The following is a 22,658-nucleotide window of genomic DNA, read 5'->3' as shown; positions in this document are numbered from 1 at the left end:
CTTATTACCGCAACTAAAGATACATGTACTTATATGACAGCATGAATAAGGTTAGTCTTTTATTTGTGTCAACATATTGCAGTAGTTTTATTAAAAATAAGTGTTGGTCGTTCTAAAACTGTTCACATGTGAGATGCCCGTGCACTGTGTCATCCCCGGGAGCCTGGGATTCCCAGGAATGAAATGCGGATTCCCAAATTCCCGGGAATGGATAAACCCGTCCGGGAATGGATTCCCTAATTGAAATAAAGTGAGAGACAGAAGGCAAAATATAGAATTCACAATTGTGCTGAGGATAGAGATACCTGTGTCTCACCTCGGTAACAAAATTAATGCACCTTGTTGATACTGTATATTCAGCCCGCGTTGGTTATATAAAGTGTTAATTTTGACCCTTAATGAAACTGGGTTTGATACCCCTGAACTACACTGAAAGTAAAACCTGAACAGGAAATTATTTGCAAAGTTTTTTTTTTTTTTTTTGCAGAAGTTTACACCTCAATATATTTTTTTCTTTTAAAATAATTAGGGGGCTCTGCCCCCTGCTCACTTTGCTCGCCAACCCCCATGCGAGCGCTATGCACGAGCCACTTCTCAGTGCTGCTTGCGTATAGGGAAAGGGATGTACAATTTAAACAGATTGTTATTTTCATGGGAATTGTTACATATGCATAATAGAACTGACTATTTTACATTACAGCAAGTAATTAACCATAGTAAAAAATAGTAAAACATAATAGATTGAAAGAAAATTATGTTTCATGTTGCGTTAGAGGTATTCGTTGCATTATAAGTTTTCGTTCTGTTTGGCTTTGAAAATAACACGCAAATACTTTTTAAACTTACACTTTTACAGTAAAACTTCAATAAAAACAATATTTGGAATTAACCTTTTGTCAATATCGCATTGAATTTTGATTCCGTATTTGGACTTCCATCGTGACAACACAATGTATAACTGCCCGTGAGTGAATATTACTTCTTTCTCTCTAATAAATAAACCGACTTTTTAGAATATTTGTCCCTGTGATTTGTTGTCATAGAAAAAGCTATTCTAATGGGAAACTGTAAACGTTTTAATACGAATGGCAAATCAAAATCTCCTTTGGTGTCTAATGTTATCCACGAAAAATGTACTGCATTACCTTTCTTGTCGCCTGTTAAAATTTTACATGTCAGAATTCTTCGACCAATTCTGAATACAACTAATCTTGTCCTATTGCGTAGCCCAACACTCATTCATAAATTTCACAATAACATTATGATACATCCTTCTTTCAACAGTAATTTGGCTGGTAGAAGACATATTCTATTGCTACGCATTTAACCAATTTGCCGTTTAACCGATCAACAATTTTCATGTTAATTCGTTTGACTTCATTGTTTCTCGGTGCTAGGATTGCCCGTGTACTCATTTCTTCTGTTGATAACTCTTCGGGAAGAAATTCTTCTATAAGATTTGGACATAATAAGTCTTCTTTTATTGGGAACTTAAAAGTGAGGAAAGCATAAAAATTCTTAAGAGCTGAGAGCACAGGAACTGTGTCTGACAAAACCATTCACACGAAAGAGAGGTGAGAGGACTGCGGGCATGAGCCATTAACCATAAATGGTTGAGATGAGGACGGGACTTGAAAAAATCTCTTGGCAATTGTCTTATCTCAAGATTTTCTTTTATAATAGAGAGAGACAAATGAAAAGAAATGAAATGAAATGCCAATTTCAACTAAATGGCCTAAGCCAAATATCAAAGCAAGATTACCCTCCACCAATTACTTTTATAAGTTTTATTTAGAAGATGCAGACTGCCAATGTTGCTCTCCATGAGACACTTAAGGTCTGTCTTCCCAGATCCCTCGATTAAGTGCAGATCTTTACACATATCAAATGAATGCACAGACATGTAATATGAGCTTGAGTAGAAAGTAAGAATAGAGTTGTTCAGTGCTGTTTGTCATCAACAAAGTTTATTTTAACAACCAGAGCTGCAATTTACAAGCACTAAAAAGCGGGAGCTTGAACAGGAGTCAGGGGTTAAACTGTTGCTTCCCATTTTGAAACAACTATGTTCCTTTTCAAATCCTTTATATATGCATCTAACACACACACAGGATAAATCGGCACTACGTAACTTAAACATAAGCCCACTAATTAGTTTTCTTCATTTGACCTAACCCTGATAATTCTGTTTTGCTCACAACTATGCTGCTCACTAATTACTGTATGTTCTTATGCCATAAAACCAACTGAAAGCATTTTTCCCCAAGGTTCAAAAACAAATAAAATTGTCAGTCCCAGTTCTATAATGCTGTATTGTAACGTGATATGTTATTTGACTATAATAAATGCATTATATTAATTCTGCATCCAAAGGCAGAACTATGGGACAACCCTCAAAAGTACTAGTGGTGAAAATACTGTACATAATTCTTTCAATGTTTCACTCTAAAATGAGCATATCCAAAGTCTACAGTTCTTGCACACCTTGGCAGTTATGGGAGACTTGTTTTGATCAAATTTTATTTTGTCCAGATTTAACTCTTTAGTGTAACCCTTACAAACAGGCACATTCACAATTACTAAAGATATAATTCTTTTGCAGAGCTACATATTGGCAAAAATTATCAGTCCTGTGCATCATGAAGACCTGCTGGTCTATACCTCACTACATGATAATACAATATGTCAAGAGTATAAATAAAAAAAACATTTTGCAACCACAGAATGTTTTCCAAAAGTTAATTATTGGTGCTTTTCTTTAGAAGTCACTATTTACCTCAGTCTGGGTTTGAAATTTTCAGCTGTTAATATGACATTAGAACAATCTCGATGAGAACAAGCCACTCAGCCCAACAAAGCTCGCCTGTCCTATCCACTTAATTCTTCTAAAAAAAACATCAAGTCTAGTTTTGAAAGTCCCTAAAGTCTTACTGTCTACCACACTACTTGGTAGCTTATTCCAAGTGCCTATGGTTCTCTGTGTAAAGAAAAGCTTCCTAATGTTTGTGCAAAGTTTACCCTTAACAACTTTCCAACTGCGTCTCCGTGTTGTTGATGAACACATTTTAAAATAACAATCCCAATCCACTGGACCTTCATAATTTTAAACACTTCAATCATGTCTCCTCGTAATCCTTTTTGCTTAAATTGAAAAGGCTGATCCCTTTTATTCTTTCTTCATAATTCATCCATTGTGGTCCTAGAATCACCTTAGTAGCTCTTCTCTGGACTTTTTCCTAGAACTGCTATGTCCTTTCTGTAGCCTGGAGACCAAGACTGCACACAGTACTCCAGGTGAGGCCTCACCAGTGTGTTATAAAGTGTGTGCAGAACCTCCTTGGACTTGTACTCTATACATATTAACCTAACATTGTTAACCTTATTAATTACTTCTGAACACTGTCTGGAAGTTAATAATATAGAGTCCAATATGACTCCTAAACCCTTCTCGTAAGGTGTACTTTCGATTTTCAGCCATCCCATTGTATATTCAAACCTAACATTTTTACTACTCACAAAGTAGATTTACTGAAATAATTTCATCTGCTACAAATCTACCCAAGCCTGTATGCCGTACAGTCCCTCTGTAATGATTCAGTGGATTCCAGATTATCTGCCAATCCACCTATCTTGGTATCTTCTATTCCTATCCAAATCACTTATATCTATTAAAAATAGCACTGGCTCAACACTGACCCCTACGGGACACGACTCTTAACATCAGCAGGTACTGATGAGGTTCCTCGCACCATCACTCTCTGCTTCCTGTGTCTGAGCTAATTTTGCACCCATTTATAAACATCACACTGAACTCCCACTTCTTTTAGTCTGATACCCAACCTGTCATGTGGCACCTTACCAAATGCTTTCCGAAACTCAAGATAAATAATATTATGTGCTCCACTTTGATCATATACTTTTGTTGCTTTCTCATAGAATTCAAGCATGTTAGTAAAACATCATCTCCTTTTTCTGAGCCCATGGTGACTGTTCAGTAAAACTCCTATTCTTGCCAGGTGTTGCTCAATCTTATCCTTAATAATTCCTTCCATTAATTTTCCTGTAATGCACATTAAGCTTACTGGCCTATAGTTGCTTAGATCTGCCTGTTCACCCTTTTTATATAAAAGGATAATATTTACCACTATCGAGTCCTTTCAAATTTCTCCAGTGTACACTGAATTCCTAAAAATATGCATCAAGGGTTTATATTTGTACTCGCTAACCTAAAAAATGTACACCCTAAGTAAAAGTGACAGACAGCCTCACACTACATCTGTGTGTTCTGTAAGCCATGTCTAGAGTTTTTTTTTTGTACTATCTAAGTGTCCATTCATAATGTTTGAAATTTGTTAAGGACCAACCTGTACAATATTACTGCAATACAGGGGACATGATAAGATAACAATCTTATTTTGTTATATTTAAACATATTAAATGTTGTAATTCAATTATGCAATATATTGAAATTTATTCCCTTTTGTTTCACTAAAGTTAAAGGTGACTCCAACAGTAAAAATTGTTTTAATTTGCTGCATTCAATAAAGAAAACCCTAGAAACAGAGTATCTTATTTGCCTTCACAATAATACTGAGGATACTCATTTATGGTACATAACACAACAATATGCTGTCTAACATTAGTAGAGTGCAAGTTTGTAAGGCTGTCAACTAATAATTGAGATTATAATGTTTCATATTTAAAATTTAGTTTCAAGTATATACAAATCTGATTTTAAATTCTACAGCATGTTTAAATTACAGGATGTAATAAGATATTTTTACAGTAACTAACTAAGTTTCAAGCACAAGCAAAACAGATTGAACACTGTTCCTCAAATGCTAAGAAACATTCCATGTTAACTATCAATGAGGAAAAATGAATATACTGATACTTTACATTCATTTTTCCAGAGTTTTAGTTTTAATGTAAATCAAATTATATAAAATCGAATTGAGTAATACATTATTTAACATTAGGCAAGTTTTTATTTTTTTACATACATCTTTGCATTATGTTTTGATTTATAGCTTTTCCTCTGCAAAAACAACCAAAGAAGTGGAAATAAATATTATATTTCCTGTTAAAAATAGGTATGTTCAGACTGACAATTTTGGAAGAAAAATGAGGAAAGGAATCAGTAAAATACATATATAGTATCATAAATATGATGCACTAGACCTGAAAAATAATCTGAAAAGTTGGCACAATCGTACCAAACCTTTCATAGAGTGTGGGGTGAGGGACTGATAAGTAAAAAAACAAAAACAAACAAAAAAAAAACACTAAGGGATATTTTGAAAAATTGTCTACTGATACAACTGTTATAAAAAGGTAAGTATTCTTGTGAACAGCTGATTGTTTAACAGTGTCTATTGATTAGTTTTTATCAGACACAGAATAGATATGAGAAATAATATGAATATGTCTTAGAGCTCTATATTTAAAAAATATGTAAAAACAGGGTGTGTAATTAACAGATAAATCTTTGAAGTTTGATATGTCTGGAAACAAAGCAGACAAATCTCCAAAATGGACACATGTATAGTAAATGAACTGTAGCAAGAGGAAACTTGTTTTCTCACGTAATTAGAACTTTGAGTTGTTTACTTTCTCATCTTGTGGTGCTAATGAGAAATTCTGATATGTGTTTACCTCACCTGACACATAATAATTCAATAGATAGTGTTCATGTTAATCATCTGCTTGTTTTGGTGCATTTCAATGTAATAGTTAAATAAAATATTTCAGAACAAAGTTAGGATGAAGATGTGAGAACCTGTTATTTAAAGCAATTAGGAGACCAAGCCATACTATACATGTTCTGACAAATGTTTAGTACTGTATTAGTTTATTCCAACCCACTATTTTTTCCTTCATGCCACATACTGTAAATATACCTGTCTATATTCAGGCCTTTTCTATTATGCCTACCCAATTTAAAAAAACACAGGTGACACAATTATTAAAATCTTTTGGTCAATGAAGTGCTGCACGCTTCATTTGCAATTTACATTGTATTGGCTGCATATAGGTAGTCGCCTAATAGTCGTCTAATGGTTAACTGCAGTGCAAACTATCTGCATTAAAGTCAACCTGCAGCTGTATTATTGAAGCCTTTCAGTGTTTGGCATGTTGTGAGTGGCAGAATGTTTATGTCTTCCTAACAGCAATTTATGATTCACCCACTCTTTATGGCCACAGGCTTTGAAATGGGCTGAACTATCACCCTATCACCTGGTATCCTGTGGAAGAGTGGATTCAGAAAAACAAATAGAAAAAGATTCATGGTTCATTGAAACACTTTGGTTTTGACTTCACTCTTCCCCATTTCCTTAAAGTTCCCCCATCATATGTAATGAAAAACGTAGAGTGCAGAAGTAAAAAACTGAAAGTTAGAGTGTGTAAAAGAGCTGTGTACTCTGCATCTGTATACTCTAATAACCTACTACAGTGGTGTGAAAAACTATTTGCCCCCTTCCTGATTTCTTATTCTTTTGCATGTTTGTCACACAAAATGTTTCTGATCATCAAACACATTTAACCATTAGTCAAATATAACACAAGTAAACACAAAATGCAGTTTTTAAATGATGGTTTTTATTATTTAGGGAGAAAAAAAATCCAAACCTACATGGGCCTGTGTGAAAAAGTAATTGCCCCCTGAACCTAATAACTGGTTGGGCCACCCTTAGCAGCAATAACTGCAATCAAGCGTTTGCGATAACTTGCAATGAGTCTTTTACAGCGCTCTGGAGGAATTTTGGCCCACTCATCTTTGCAAAATTGTTGTAATTCAGCTTTATTTGAGGGTTTTCTAGCATGAACCGCCTTTTTAAGGTCATGCCATAGCATCTCAATTGGATTCAGGTCAGGACTTTGACTAGGCCACTCCAAAGTCTTCATTTTGTTTTTCTTCAGCCATTCAGAGGTGGATTTGCTGGTGTGTTTTGGGTCATTGTCCTGTTGCAGCACCCAAGATCGCTTCAGCTTGAGTTGACGAACAGATGGCCGGACATTCTCCTTCAGGATTTTTTGGTAGACAGTAGAATTCATGGTTCCATCTATCACAGCAAGCCTTCCAGGTCCTGAAGCAGCAAAACAACCCCAGACCATCACACTACCACCACCATATTTTACTGTTGGTATGATGTTCTTTTTCTGAAATGCTGTGTTCCTTTTACGCCAGATGTAACGGGACATTTGCCTTCCAAAAAGTTCAACTTTTGACTCATCAGTCCACAAGGTACTTTCCTAAAAGTCTTGGCAATCATTGAGATGTTTCTTAGCAAAATTGAGACGAGCCCTAATGTTCTTTTTGCTTAACAGTGGTTTGCGTCTTGGAAATCTGCCATGCAGGCCGTTTTTGCCCAGTCTCTTTCTTATGGTGGAGTCGTGAACACTGACCTTAATTAAGGCAAGTGAGGCCTGCAGTTCTTTAGACGTTGTCCTGGGGTCTTTTGTGACCTCTCGGATGAGTCGTCTCTGCGCTCTTGGGGTAATTTTGGTCGGCCGGCCACTCCTGGGAAGGTTCACCACTGTTCCATGTTTTTGCCATTTGTGGATAATGGCTCTCACTGTGGTTCGCTGGAGTCCCAAAGCTTTAGAAATGGCTTTATAACCTTTACCAGACTGATAGATCTCAATTACTTCTGTTCTCATTTGTTCCTGAATTCTTTGGATCTTGGCATGATGTCTATCTTTTGAGGTGCTTTTGGTCTACTTCTCTGTGTCAGGCAGCTCCTATTTAAGTGATTTCTTGATTGAAACAGGTGTGGCAGTAATCAGGCCTGGGGGTGGCTACGGAAATTGAACTCAGGTGTGATACACCACAGTTAGGTTATTTTTTAACAAGGGGGCAATTACTTTTTCACACAGGGCCATGTAGGTTTGGATTTTTTTTCTCCCTAAATAATAAACACCATCATTTAAAAACTGCATTTTGTGTTTACTTGTGTTATATTTGACTAATGGTTAAATGTGTTTGATGATCAGAAACATTTTGTGTGACAAACATGCAAAAGAATAAGAAATCAGGAAGGGGCAAATAGTTTTTCACACCACTGTATAAGTGGATCTCTTGTTTTTAGCTGTACTGCAAGTTTAGGGCTTTTATTTTTGGCTGTATAACTTACAATAAAATACCGTGAAAAACACTTAAAATCAGTCTTAACCACTCCAAATGTGTGCCAGAGCACATCTACCGGTCTAGCAGCATTTTATGTAAATTACTGTGATTATAATGTAAGAAAACAGAATAGCATAGCATTCCTTTACTTTATTCAGAACTAGCAAAATACCCACGATTCGCAGCAGAGAAGTAGTGTGTTAAAGAAGTTATGAAAAAGAAAAGGAAACATTTTAAAAATAATGTAACATGATTGTCAATGTAATTGTCGTAAGCTTATTTTAGTATTGAGACTGAATTTGATGATTGTATAAAGAGTTTAATTTATGATTGTAAATGTGTATGAGAAATGCACATTTTTAGGATGTAAGGATCTCTTTGTAAACGACGTTTGCAGTTCTGCCCTCGGGCTGTAAAATGACCAAGCTCTCTGCTGAGCATACTGTTCAGCATGCAACGTACAGTTGGCCATGTGAGAAGCAATCTTGTGTCAAGTCCATGCCAACCTTTTTTAGAGTCTGGCCCTGTGACTTATTTATTGTCATAGCGAAGCAGACCCTTACTGGAAATTGGAAGGCGTGTGAATTTGAATGGGAGGTCAGAGGGTATGAGAGGGAAGTGATAAATAAATACAGTCTCCCCTGAGCCAGTTCCAGTGAAGACAGTTGCCTCAATGTGCAGAGATTTGATCTGAAGCCTGATGCCGTTACAAAGTTTTGATGGTTGTAAGTTTTGTAGTAACATAATTGGTGCACTGACCTTCAAAAGTAGAGTATGCGGAGGCATGCCCGGAGGATGAAGAGTGTGAAGAAACTAAATGAAAAGGCAGCAGTCACCAGAAGGAAGATGTGAAGCAAGGCGGACAATAACAGGCTTGAAGCGGTGGAGTAAAGAAGAAGGGAGCAGTGAGCACAACGAACAGCTGAGGAAAGTAAGGAAGCGAGTGAGGAGGCATATGAACGTGGGATGTCGTTAATGTATATAGGCAGGGAGCCAACCACGTGGTAGGTGCGCGGACAGCAGCCGTGCGGAAAAAGGAAGGGACTGGGGGTGGCCCTTGTGTGTCTCTGCTGTGAAATAAATCCTCTGTTAACGGAAATAACGAATGAAACCACCAAAAGAAGAGGTCACTTCCGAAAGTTCCTTACGGCATAATGGTGAGAACCGCCAAAAAGATGACGTTATTTTCCAAAGTTCGTTACGGGGCACGGAGCGAAATGAAAAATACTTAATGTTTGTAAGTACAGCGTAAAGGATGAGCATGGAAATTTAGGCTTCCTATGTATACTGGAAGTTTCATAAATAGTGAGGAGGGATTCCCCCTATCTATATATACAGTTTAGGGGTACACCCATCTTCCCCCTTGGGTGTTGCAATAGGACATGAAACATACCTAACTTTTGTAAGTACACTGCAAGGAATGAGCATGCGAAATTTCAGCTTCCCACCTATATGAGGGGTTTGCCTTTTATATGTATAGATTTGCAAGGATCATTGTTCTACAGTAAAACTGTCGTGTTGAATCTTTATCTGTTCCCCTTCACAAAGATATATTACATTATTTGAAACAGTGTTAAAAGGATGACATTGCGAAGATATAATGCAGATGGTAGCATAGTATTAGCAAACTTCATATTTCACTTGTGGGTTTTGAATATTCATAATTTGAGGTTATAGAAGGAATTAGAAGAAATTATGTGATTATCCTTGAAAAGTAAGTCTTGCTCCATTAGAAAACTCTAGACGGGAAAAGACTACTCAGCTCAATAAAGCTTACAAATCCTATCCCCCTAATTCCACCAAAATAACCTCAAGTCGAGTTTTGAAGGTCCCTGAAGTCCTACTGTCCACCACACTACTTAGTAACTTATTCAATATATCTATGGGTCTAGTCTTCTTACACTATTAGCTTTGTGCTGCAGTCATAAATAACTATCATCAATTTACTAGCAATTCCATTGTCAGTCAATGAGATGCTATTCTCTCCTACTCTAGCTCATGGTAATTATATACAGTATTCCATATCTCTTTAAAATATACAGTACACATCTAGTACATGGAAGTCATTAGGTACCCAGACTTTAAGAGACCTCTACATTGACCATGTGTATGAATAATGATGAACTACATCGTAAATAGTGAATTCCTGCAACTCACCTCTTTTGTTCGTAACAAAATAAAATGTTTCAAAAGGCACCCCCCCCCCCCCCCCACCCCAACTTGCCCAATGTTTCATCAATATCTATGCTTGAATATACAGTATTTAACTAATAATGAGAAGAATATCAGTTGCATTTTTTGTCATAATGTGTATCTTTCATTATAACAAACACAGCTGGACATTTAGGTTTGCTTGGATTCACCTCAAATGCTGATTACCCAATTACACAAACAAATAAATGTTAAAAAAGAGAAACAATATCACAAGTAATGTCACAGAATACACTTGACTTGAGCTTTTCTAGTTTTCATCCTCTTTCTCTGTACATTTAGCATTCATTTGTTCACTCAAGAGGTTGATGCGCTTGCTGCTTCCTGAGCAGCTTTTCTTTTCTCCAGCCTAGTGGCCCACTTCTTCTCTTCTTTCATCTGCATCATTTTGCGTTAAAAGTGATTAAGTCTGTGTTTGGGTTGCAATTACTTAGAACGTTTTCCTTAATTTTTCACTTAAGCTGGCACTTAAGTCTTCAATCTGCCTCAAGAACGATTTAAGATACGAAGAGGTAAGGGAAGTGATGGTGAAGGTGGTAGGAATAAGAACGGCGCACGTACATATGAGCTGCATGGCTGCCCTGCTGGCCACTGCCGAAAGTTGATTCTACAATAAAATAAAATAAAAAGAGGAATAACCTTGGAGGTCTATCATCACCCCAAAAGCGGATAGTAGACGTCACGTAGTATATTTGTACCAAATTTCAGGTAAATAGGTCAAACGGTTTATGAGCTACAGGTGATTTAAAATCCTTTACAGGCAAACAAACAGCCACGGTAGTGTATTATACATAAAGATAGTTCAGCGTTTGTGCACAATCAGCACTGTTACAGCTCAGGTTTTACTTAACTGTGTGATACAAACAAATCAACTTTGTAGCTTTTACCTATGTTTTATAACAGATATCTTATTATTATGTATCATCTTGATATACATAATTTAAATGCTTTCAGATTAAGATGTTAAACTGTATTTGTTTTTATAAACCACTGACGTGTGTAATTTTGCACTGGAACTATAAGTAATACTAAAAATATAACAGTTCTTATAAAAGGTTATTTGCAGACTAGTACAGAAATCTCACAGAACAACTCAATTTATTTATTGTGAAATTCATAAAATGATTTTTGTTAACTACTCACCCTAAATCTCTTAAAGTGAGTAATGGTGCTTCTCATGTGATACAAAAACTGTACAGTCCAGGCATCAAAAACACTCTGTAAAGTGTCAATTAACTAAGGATTGTGACTTGAGTGCACCTACACATCATGTCAGAGGGAAAAAGCCCAAATTAGAACCTCAGGATCTGACATCTTGATAAACACTTACTATAAATCTTAAAAGCAGCATATCAACATTTATTTTATATATGGCACCTCTGACATGTCCATTCCATTGGTTTTTACTTATTTTAATATATACATGAATAAAGTTTTGCTGTTAAGCACAGTGCTTCTTGTGCTGTATAAACGTATTATTTAATTAATCTATTAGAACATATTTCTGTAAGTGCTATCATTATTATCTTCTGTGATTTTTACACATAAACAATGTTTATTATAATAAATTCACTTTAATTAGTTTTAATCACTGTCTAAATATTTTTTTCCCATTTAAATAGCTCAATGGAACAACGACAATAAAGCAAAATTTAGGAAACTGGTTTATAGCACGATTGCTACAAATCTTTAGAAAGTGCACTGCTGCTACAAAACACGGTCTTATGATCTACAATTAAGCAACTAAAAAGAAAAAGAGCAAAAAAAATGAATAAAATTAAAACATCTCTCATGTAAAAAGGCAGAATTTGTGTAATCTCTCTCATTCTGGGAAATCTCCATAATTGTGCTTTAAAAAAACTTAACCATAGTTATTTATGTTTTGAAATATGGTTGTGTTTCATGATTCAATTTTAATATGTACTGTGGATTAGTATGTACTTTAGGTTAGATACAGTAGATTAGATGCACAGGCATACAGTTACAAGAAAATAAGTTATTTTTCAGCGTGAACACATTAATTTTCTGCATGTAATGATAGGACACCTAGCATTCATGCTTACTGCCTAAATTTTAAAAATAACTCCACCATATTTTTTTAAACATCTATGACATAATGTCTGTGTTACTTAAGGAACATGATTTACTGCAAGCTGTGAGCTTGAAATAAAACCAACTCTTTATTTAAGCTACTCATTTCTGTGTCAACATACCAAAATTATTATCGAAATGCAAATTAGGAAACTGAATCTAGACTAATCAGTTAACAAGTGAGAAACCCTGCTTATATTATACTAAGAAGTGGTGCATGTAGTAAGAAATTATTACCTTCTGTTATCTTGTGAAGAGTTATTTATTTATTTGTAAGAACTGGTGAAGAATACAGGATTAAAACTAAGAGAAATGACAAAGAAATGTAATAAAAGACATCCACTGAAACCCATTACCCTGGAAAAAATTTAGTGCCTGTGTGAATTTTTTTTAATAATTGGATACATTAAAGGTTAGTATTTTCAATTTATGAGTTTCTTTTTACAGCCAGCATTTCAGATAGGCGCAGTGTCTCAAAAAAGAATTGCTACTGACATTCTTTAAGTATAATCATACTGAGATCAAAATCACTGTTTTGTTGTATATGCTACTAATTTTGATGTAAGACTGAAAAATGAAAAAGAAAAAAAAAAGTATAAAATCAAGTATTTGCAAACGCAAAGGAAGCTGTGATTATAGTTGTGCGCTCCAGCTTGACTGGAAAGTGTGACAAGGAAGTTCTGAAAACAAACTCTTTTCACAAAACATCCTGGGACTACACAGGCTTCATACAAGCTCTGATCTCCTGCTGAACTTCTAATTTCTCCTTGGGGACAAATGAAGTAAGGTACAATTTACAGGTGTGTCCATTTCATGAAACACTTGCTTTGAAACAACTGCTTTGGGTTAAAGTGTCTACAAAATTAATGATAAAAATTATGAAGCACTCAGTACAATACAATATTTAGTGTTTTATTTCTGAATCACATAAAGACTTGCTATGCTCAATTTCACATCAAAAGAAGTTATTATTATTCTTATTATGTGTTTTACCTTTAGGAAGTGTACAGAGAGGTGCAAATAACAAAAATAGATTAATAACTGTGGGTAAGGTGTCAAACACATGGATTTCTGTCAGGGATGATTCTGTACAACTTTCAGGAGGCTGCATCATATGTCAGGTATAAAGAGATCCATAGTGTGAAGTATCAGTTATGTGTGCAGAGAATCCAAAATATCATGTACAGTCATGGCCAAAAGTTTTGAAAATGACAAATATTAATTTTCACAAAGTTTGCTGTCTCAGTTTATGTGATGGCAATTTACATCTACTCCAGAATGTTATGAACAGTAATCAGATGAATTGCAATTAATTGCAAAGTCCCTCTTTGTCATGAAAATGAACTTAATCCTAAAAAAACCATTTCCCCTGCTGTTGTGAAGAAGGCTTCAGAGCACCCAACAAAGTTTAGCAAGTGCCAGGACTGTCTCCTAAAGTTGATTCAGCTGTGGGATCAGGACACCACCAGTACACAGCTTGCTCAGGAATGGCAGCAGGCAGGTATGAGTACATCTTCACACACAGTGAGGCAAAGACTTTTGGAGGATGGCCTGGTGTCAAGAAGGGCAGCAAAGAAGCCGAGAAAGCCAAGAAAAACATCAAGGACAGACTAATATTCTGTAAAACGGTACAGGGATTGCACTGCTGAGGACTACTGGGGTAAAGTAATTTTCTTTGATGAACCCCCTTTCTGATTGTTTGGGGCATCCAGAAAAAAATTTGTCTGGAGAAGGTAAGATGAGTGCTACCATCAGTCCTGTGTCATATCAACAGTAAAGTATCCTGAGACCATTCATGTGTGGGGCTGCTTCTCAGCCAAGGGAGTGGGCTCACTCACAATTTTGCCTAAGAACACATCCATGAATAAAGAATGGGACCAAAACATCCTAAGAGAGCAAATTCTCTCAACCATCCAAGAACAGTTTGGTGATGAACAAGGACTTTTCCAGCATGATGGAGCACTGTGCCATAAGGCAAAAGTGATAACTAAGTGGCTCAGGGAACAAAACACTGAAAATTTTGGGTCCATGGCCAAGAAACTTCCCAAACCTTAATTCCATTGAGAACTTGTGCTCAATTCTCAAGGGTCAGGTGGACAAACAAAATCCCACAAATTCTGACAAACTCCAAGCCTTGATTATGCAAGAATGGGCTGCCATCAGTCAGGATTTGGCCCAGAAGTTGACTGACAGCATGCCAGGGTGAATTGCAGAGGTCTTGAAAAAGAAAGGCCAACACTGCAAACATTGACTCTTTGCATAAACGTAATGTAATTGTCAATAAAAGCCTTTGAACCTTATGAAATGCTTGTAATTATACTTCAGTATACCATACAGTTAGGTCCATAAATATTTGGACAGAGACAACTTTTTTCTAATTTTGGTTCTGTACATTACCACAATGAACTTAAATGAAACAACTCAGATACAGCTGAAGTGCAGACTTTCAGCTTTAATTCAGTGGGGTGAACAAAACTAGGCAACTAAAGCATTTTTTTTAACTGTAGAAACATCTGACAAAAAGATCTAAAAACACTGAAGCAGCAAACTTTGTGAAAATCAATACTTCTGTCATTCTCAAAACTTTTGGCCATGACTGTATAAATCTGTCTTTGACCTCCCCTGCCAGCTGATGTTTAGATATCATTTGACACTCCTCAAAAAATGTAGTACAGGGTGTTATACAATACAGCCAGAGCTGGCTTAAGGAAAGGTAACAAAAACACCAAAGAGGCCTATAAGAAGAAAATACAAGACCACCTCACAGAGGACAACCCACAGGGGCAGCAACTACAGGTCTGTTGGCTCAAATGCCTCTCTGGCAGAGGAACTGAACCATTTTTTTGGCTGGTTTGAGGTGAGGAGGTCCAACATGACCACATTGACAACACTAGCCCCCTGCATCGACATACTCACTCTGTAAGAACATGAGGTGACACAAGTGCTCAGGATGGTGAACCTAAAGAAGGCCACTGGCCCTGATAGAAAATCTGAGAAGATACTCAAAGCAATTGCTGACCAGCTTGATTGGGTATTCACAAACATTTTTAATCTTTTTCTGGCATTAGCCACTATTGCACCCTCCCTAAAATCGTCAATCATTAACCCTGTCCCTAAGAAAATAACCACTGACAGCCTAAATGATTACAGACCGGTTGCTCTCATGCCGGTAGTAATGAAGTGCTTCAAGAGATCAGTCTTAGGGTTCATTTATACTTCACGGTCAGAACGCATATGCGCCCGCATCATGGCTGCCATGCGTTTCCAGCGTTCATTTGATGCGTCCTCTGAGCAGGTCCTCAGAAATTAACGCGACACATGCGCGAGTTGCAGTACCAGCAAAAAGTCAGGGGGCGCAATGTGCTAAAAGTTGGAATGTGATGTTAGAGTCTCTGGTGACATGTGACGGAAAGCCGCTTTGCGGATCCTATGAGATTGGTGTGCGTGCTTCGATGTTTGATGAATGGTTCGAAATGGTGAAGCAAAATGCCAACATACAGATGCATTCGTGGTGCTTTTATATTCAAGCGTTGCATATTCCCCTATCGCAGGGGTCGGCAACCCGCGGCTCTGGAGCCACATGCGGCTCTTCAGCCTCCTTGTAGTGGCTCCCTTTGGCCTTGACAAAAAAAAAAAAAACATGAAAATGAATAATGGCAATTTCTTAATTTAAGTTGTATTTATATATATGTTTATTTACGACTACTACTGTTATACATTTTAACATCTAATTTAGAGAGTTTAATTCTGCGTGGACAGAAGCAATTGCCTTCACCGCCAACGACGCTGGCTTACCGGTGTGCTTAATATGTGGCGATAAATTATCGAACAACAAAAAATGTAACGTTGAAAGACATTTTCGAAACAAGCACTCAGCATTCAAAATACCCAAGTGAAGATAAGCGAAAGAGAGCAATTTCGGAACTGCAACGGAAAGCTGAACAGAGCAAACATACTTTCAAAAAGTGGATCACTTCTACACAGTCAACTACAGCTGCTAGTTTTGTGGCAGCTCAAGAGATCGTAAGGAGGGGTAAGCTGTTCACAGACGGAGAATACATGAAAGAATCGTTCATAAAAAGATCAGAGCATCTATTCTCCGACTTTAAAAACAAACGGGAAATTGTTCAGAAAATGCAAGCTGCATTTAGAGAAAGATTCAGTGAGTTCAGAAAGGAAAAACACACACTCTCTCCTTCCCTGTCACACCCCTGGACATCGACCCATCCCTGCTGAACACATCCGTATTCACAGGAGTGAGTAAGTAAGCCCGATCTAGAAATTGAACTGGACGACATGGCAGATAAAGATTAATGGGTGTCCAAGTTCAAATGCCTGACAGCGGATCTTGAAGAAGTCGCCCGTCAGAAGGCTACTGTCGCTAAAGAGCACAAATGGAGTGATATTGAAAACCTCCCCAAACCCGACAAATTTGTTTTCGACACATGGAGTGCCATTCCCGAAACGTATATGAACATGAAAAAATATGCACTTGGAGTCCTGTCCGTCTTTGGCTCAACATACTTAACAACAAATTTTCTCAAGCATGAACTTCATAAAGTCCAAATATCGCTCCCGCCTCACACATGAGAGCCTGCAGTCCTGTGTGAAGGTCAAAGTCACATTGTACAGCCCCGACATAGAGATGATCAGCAGTGAACTTCAGGAACAGAAGTCACATTAAACAGGTGAGAACAATAGCATTTAATATGCTACTATTTTTCAGAAAAAAAAAACACATTCATTTCGGACCCGGACCTGATGTAGTTTTTTTTGTATGTTCAGGTGCTTCAGTTGATTCAGCACACTGAAATGGAATTTAATGTTTACTTTTTTAAAGCTGCTAAGCTACAGCTAAATGTTTTATTTATATTAAAGTGGGCTAGTTTTTATTTTAATTTTACACAGGTATAGGAAGGACCCAAATAGGCCTGCATAGTTCAGTTTAATTTATTTCAAAGTAGCCCTACACATGCACACTGCACTTCTGTTTGTTGTATTCCGTGGTTGTAACATGTAAAATCTAAAAATAGATTAAAACTTTTAAAAGTTTATAAGCTGTGTTATGTTTTGCGGCTCCAGACTATTTTTCTTTGGAGGAAGGGGGGGCAAATGGCTCTTTTCATAGTGAAGGTTGCAGACCCCTGCCCTATCGTAATGACACAATACATTTTAAAAGTCTCACATACCGTCTTCTGTGCCGTGTTTTTGTCTAGGGCTTCCTCCGGTACTGACAGCAGCGGCAAACAGCAATAGATTGCCACACTGAGCACATTAAATGTATGATATTCCAACTCTCTGCACCTTTAGTATCCTCAGATTTACACTTGATATCACTTTCATGATGAAATGCATTGAAGTATGTATGTTACATTTTACAGATAAATCGGTAATTTCATTTAAATAATAAATACTGTTAATTACACACAAGGGGATGACATGGTGGCGGAGCGTTAGCGCTGTTGTCTTGCAGGGAGTCATGTCGCTGATATTCCCTGCCTGGAGTTTACATGTTTTCCTGCTGGGTTTCCACAGTGTGCTCCGGTTTCATTCCAAAGATATGCAGATTTGGTTACACTATAATGACGCCAGCGTGTGTGTGTATGCTTGTATTCACCTTGCGATGAGCTGATGCCTAGTCCAGGGATTGTTTCAGCCACGTGCCCAATGCTAGCTGAAATGGACAAATCCCTGGGCTGATGGATTTAATCATTAAAAATCCTTTTCAGAGATATTGCGATAAGGTGTCATCAGAATTTAATGGGTGTTCCAGGCAATTCACAACACTGCGAAGCCGAACCTGTTCTCCCCGTGATAATATCTTGCACTGCCACCTGGTGGATTCCTCCAGATTTACGTAAAGTACATGCGCAAGTATAAACAGTACAACGCTTGCGTAGCAGGAGCGTCCGCTGCAGCATGCGCCGTGTCACGTGAAGTATAAATCCAGCCTCACACTCACTTTCGACCGGCTTCAGTTTGCTTACAGGTCAAACAAGTGTAAGTAAGGTGCCATTGCAACCACTCTACATGCTGCGCTAAGCCATGTAGACCAAAAGTGGGAGCTATGTAAGTCTGCTCTTTGTAGACTACAGTTCAGCACTTAATACAATAATCCCTGACATATTGGTAAGCAAGCTAATAGATTTAGGCCTCCCCTCCTCCACCTGCACCTGGATAAAGGACTTTCTGACCAACCGCTCACAAAGGATTACAATTGGCCCTCATCTCTCCTCTTCCCTTCTGCTCAACACAGGATCTCCACGATTCTGTGTGTTGAACCCAGTAGTTTACCCTTTATACACATATGACTACACCCCTACCCATCCCACAAATACTATCAATATGCTTGCAGACACTACTGTAATAAGGTTCATATCAGAAGGAGATGAGCCGGCCAACAGAGATGAGGCCCAGAGACTAACAGAATGGTGTTCAGAGAATAACTACAAAAACCAAGGAACTCATTCTGGACTTCAGAAAGCATAGCACAGAACCAGTTCCTCTCTACATCAACAGAGACCATGTGGAAAGGGTTCATACCCAGAGAAGAGCAACTAGGTTGATTCCAGGACTAAAGGGGTTGAAATTATGAGGAAAGATTAAAAGAGCTTAGCCTATACAGTTTAAGCAAAAGAAAATTACGAGGTGACATGATTGAAATGTTTAAAATTGTGAAGGGAATTAGTCGAGTGGATCGAGACTGTTATTTTAAAATGAGTTCATCAAGAACACAGGGACACAGTTGGAATCTTGTTAAGGGGAAAATTTCGCACAAACATTAGGAAGTTTTTCTTTACACAAAGAACAAGAGACACTTGGAATAAGCTACCAAGTAGTGTGGTTGACAGTAAGACTTTAGGACCTTTCAAAACTCTACTTGATGTTTTCTTGGAAGAAATAAGTGGATAGGACTGGCGAGCTTTGTTGAGAGGAATGGCCTGTTCTTGTCTAGAGTGTTCTAATGTTCACACTTTCAAATTCCTGGGAACCCACATCTCTGAGAACCTTTCCTGGTCTGAGAACACCATAGCAATGGTCAAAAAAGCGTAACAGGGACTGTACTTCTAAGAGTGCTCAGGAAAAATAACTAGCAAAATCTATTTTTTTTTCTAAGCTTTTTATTGTTCAACCATCGAGAACATCCTGGCATACTTTATCACAGTATGGTTTGCCAGAGGCATTGCAGAAGGGTCTCCAGAGAGTCAAACTCAGCACACAAATATCACAGGCTGCTGTCTGTCTGCCCTCCCCGGAAGACACTGCCTGCTCTCACTATCTCACCAGAGCCACAAATATCATTAAGGATCCTTCACACCCTGGTCACCACCTGTTTGACCTGTTGCCCTCTGGTCGGCGCTACAGATCTTTGAAAGCACAGAATAGTTTCTTTCCAATGGCCATAAATACATTGAATAAAAATAAGCAAATTAAGGCGGGTCAAACAATTTTGGTCAGTGCTGGGAAACATACTCACATACTGCTGCTGCCCTTGTGCAGCTACTCCCCAGTGAAGTGGTATTATTTATTATTTATTGTATTACTACAGGTTTCATTTTTTTAACTCATTTATCTTTTTAAGTATATACATATCTGTAACCAGCTGGTACAAAATGACAATAAAAGCTTTTTATTCTATTATAATTCTATTCTATTAATCCATATTCTGCAATTTATCAGTCACCCTTATACTGAACAAATAGTAAAATCTCATCTTTGACTCCATGAAAACAAATTGAAATCGAAATACAGTAATTAATTATTATGGAAAAGAAATAAGATTTTAAAAGTCCTAACCACAAAAAATTTTCTTAAATGACTACTATGTTAGTGATTATGCTATTCACCTGTGGCAGACATAAGAAATTAAACGTACTGTATATTTAAAACCACTCACCTTCGATTTCTGTCCAATTAACAGCAACCTCTGCAATGGGTATATTTAAACACTGTGCAATATATAAAAGTTCCACATCAAAGGCCCTGCAAAAAAAAAAAAACCAAAAAAAAACACATTAACTCTTTCATGGTAGAGTGTACTGACGAAATCTAGACTTTGTGCTATTAAAAAAAAGAATGGAGAGCAGCAAAGTGGGTAGATAACACCGCTGCGCATCTGTGTCCATATGGGGAGTCAGTATATTCTACTTGTGTTGATGCTTTTTTTCCTTCCACATCCTTAAAAATGTGCATTTTAGGTGAATTTATGATTCCAAACTGGCCCAGATTGAGTGTATGGGGTTTTTGAGTGTGGGAGCCCTGAAATGGATTAGCAACTTGTTCAGGGTTGGTTGCGTATGTTGTTGAGGCAGGCTTCAAAACCCCACAACCCTAAATTAGACTAAGCAGACTGGATAATATCAAAGTTTATAAGATAAGAAAATCATTTTCAATTACATACTTTGTTGAGGTTTAAGATAAAAAAAAAGAAAATACAACTTTGAAAGCAAACAAATTAGAACAGTGGAAATAAAAAAAAGTTAAATATGATTTATTTAACATAAAAAAAAAAAAAAAAAAATTATATATATATATATATATATATATATATATATATATATATATATATATATATATATATACACACACACACACAGGGCTCCAGATGGTGACTAAAATGGTCGCCAATGCAACTTGATTTTCTATTTTGCGACTAGTTTTTTCATTCCAGTCGCCGGTGGCGACTCTCTCTCAATCTAAGAAAAGCTTTAAATTTAAAGCAGCAGAAACGGCTTTTAATTATGTGCGAACACTCTCAGCCCGCGTCTGCCTTTCCTATTACACTATCACATGATTAAAGCCAAACCGAAGTGAGGCATCATCCGACACGCCCACTCTGCTTCAAACGTCATCTCGCTAACTGCTGTGGATAGGGATCTGAAATAGAAGAAAATCGGGCCACTATTACTCCTCGTAACTTTCCACGTAACATGCGAAATGTTCTAAGTTTCCATGTAACACGCAAAATGGCCAAACGAAAAATTTCCGACTTTTTTTCAATACCCACTCGTCCAAATCCTGCCTTGTCAACTTCTGAACATACCGAAGATAATTCAGTCAGTGGGTTATCTGAGGTACAGCCACCGGCGTCCGGAAATGTACAGTTATTAAAGGATGACAACTCCGTCCCGTTAGCAAAGTCTTCTGCCCCTGCGGCTCTGACGCCTGGAAGACAGTTTAAAGTGGCTTGGTTACAGGAGTTCGCTTGGTTACGGTATGACAAGGGAAAGATGTATTGCAGCTTTTGTGCACAAGCTGGACAAAAATTGCTGGTAAAACAGAATTCATTTGTGGTATGAGCCATTTTAAAAAGGAAACTGTGAAAAAGCATGGTGAGAGTAAGAAACACAAGAATGCCAGAGACTGTGTGATCGCTAGGTCTGCTCCTCGTGACACCCCCATAGCAAAGGCAGTGCAATGTGCTTGTGAGAAAGTGACAGAAAATGAGATGAAAGAATTAAAAATAAAATTCAATGCAGCATATATGATTGCACTGGAAGAAATACCGTTCACAAAGTTTAAATCTCAAATTCTGCTGATGAAGAAGAATGGCATGGATGTGTCAAAAACATATGATAATGATACAGCATATGCAGAGTTTGTAGGTTGCACTGCAGATGAATTAAAATGTAATATGCTGGAAGAAGCTTTAAAAGTAAACTACATCTCCATTATAACTGATTGTGGAACAGATGTCTCAGGGAAAGACAATGTCATCAAATACTGTAGGTATGTATCTGATGGAACACCTAAGACTCATCTAGTAGGTTTGGCTGAGATTGATTATGGTCATGCAGAAGGGATTCAAAACACCATTAAATCACTGCTTCAGAATGCTGACCCAACCAACCCAAATTGGTGGGTACATAAAACGAGTGCTTTTGGAGCAGATGGCGCAAGCGTGAACATGGGTGCAACAGGGGGAATAGGATAAGAGCGTCTGCTAAATGATGTAAATGTAAACCAGTGGGACCCAGGTACACCCTTCTACTGTCCGGAGAAGTCTGGCCAGAAGTGGTCTTCATGGAAGAGTTGCAGCCAAAAAGCCATACCTCCGACCTGGAAACAAGGCCAAGCGACTCAGTATGCATGAAAACATAGGAACTGGGGTGCAGAAAAATGGCAGCAGGTGCTCTGGACTGATGAGTCAAAATTTGAAATATTTGGCTGTAGCAGAAGGCAGTTTGTTCGTCGAAGGGCTGGAGAGTGGTACAATAATGAGTGTCTG

At 37.5% G+C, this 22,658-nt stretch overlaps 1 protein-coding gene across 1 annotated transcript in view; it reads right to left on the bottom strand.

Annotated features, from left to right (window-relative positions):
• Positions 1-22,658, bottom strand: part of alg5 (ALG5 dolichyl-phosphate beta-glucosyltransferase) — an 87,675-nt gene that overhangs the window by 2,768 nt on the left and 62,249 nt on the right. Inside the window, exon 9 of the mRNA XM_028799281.2 lies at positions 20,328-20,413. Within this exon, the coding sequence (XP_028655114.1) occupies positions 20,328-20,413 (86 nt within the window). The remainder of the gene's footprint in view (positions 1-20,327; positions 20,414-22,658) is intronic.

This window comes from Erpetoichthys calabaricus, chromosome 4 (genome assembly GCF_900747795.2).
Source record: "Erpetoichthys calabaricus chromosome 4, fErpCal1.3, whole genome shotgun sequence".
Lineage (NCBI taxonomy): Eukaryota > Metazoa > Chordata > Cladistia > Polypteriformes > Polypteridae > Erpetoichthys > Erpetoichthys calabaricus.
This window is presented reverse-complemented; position numbering and strand designations above follow the sequence as displayed.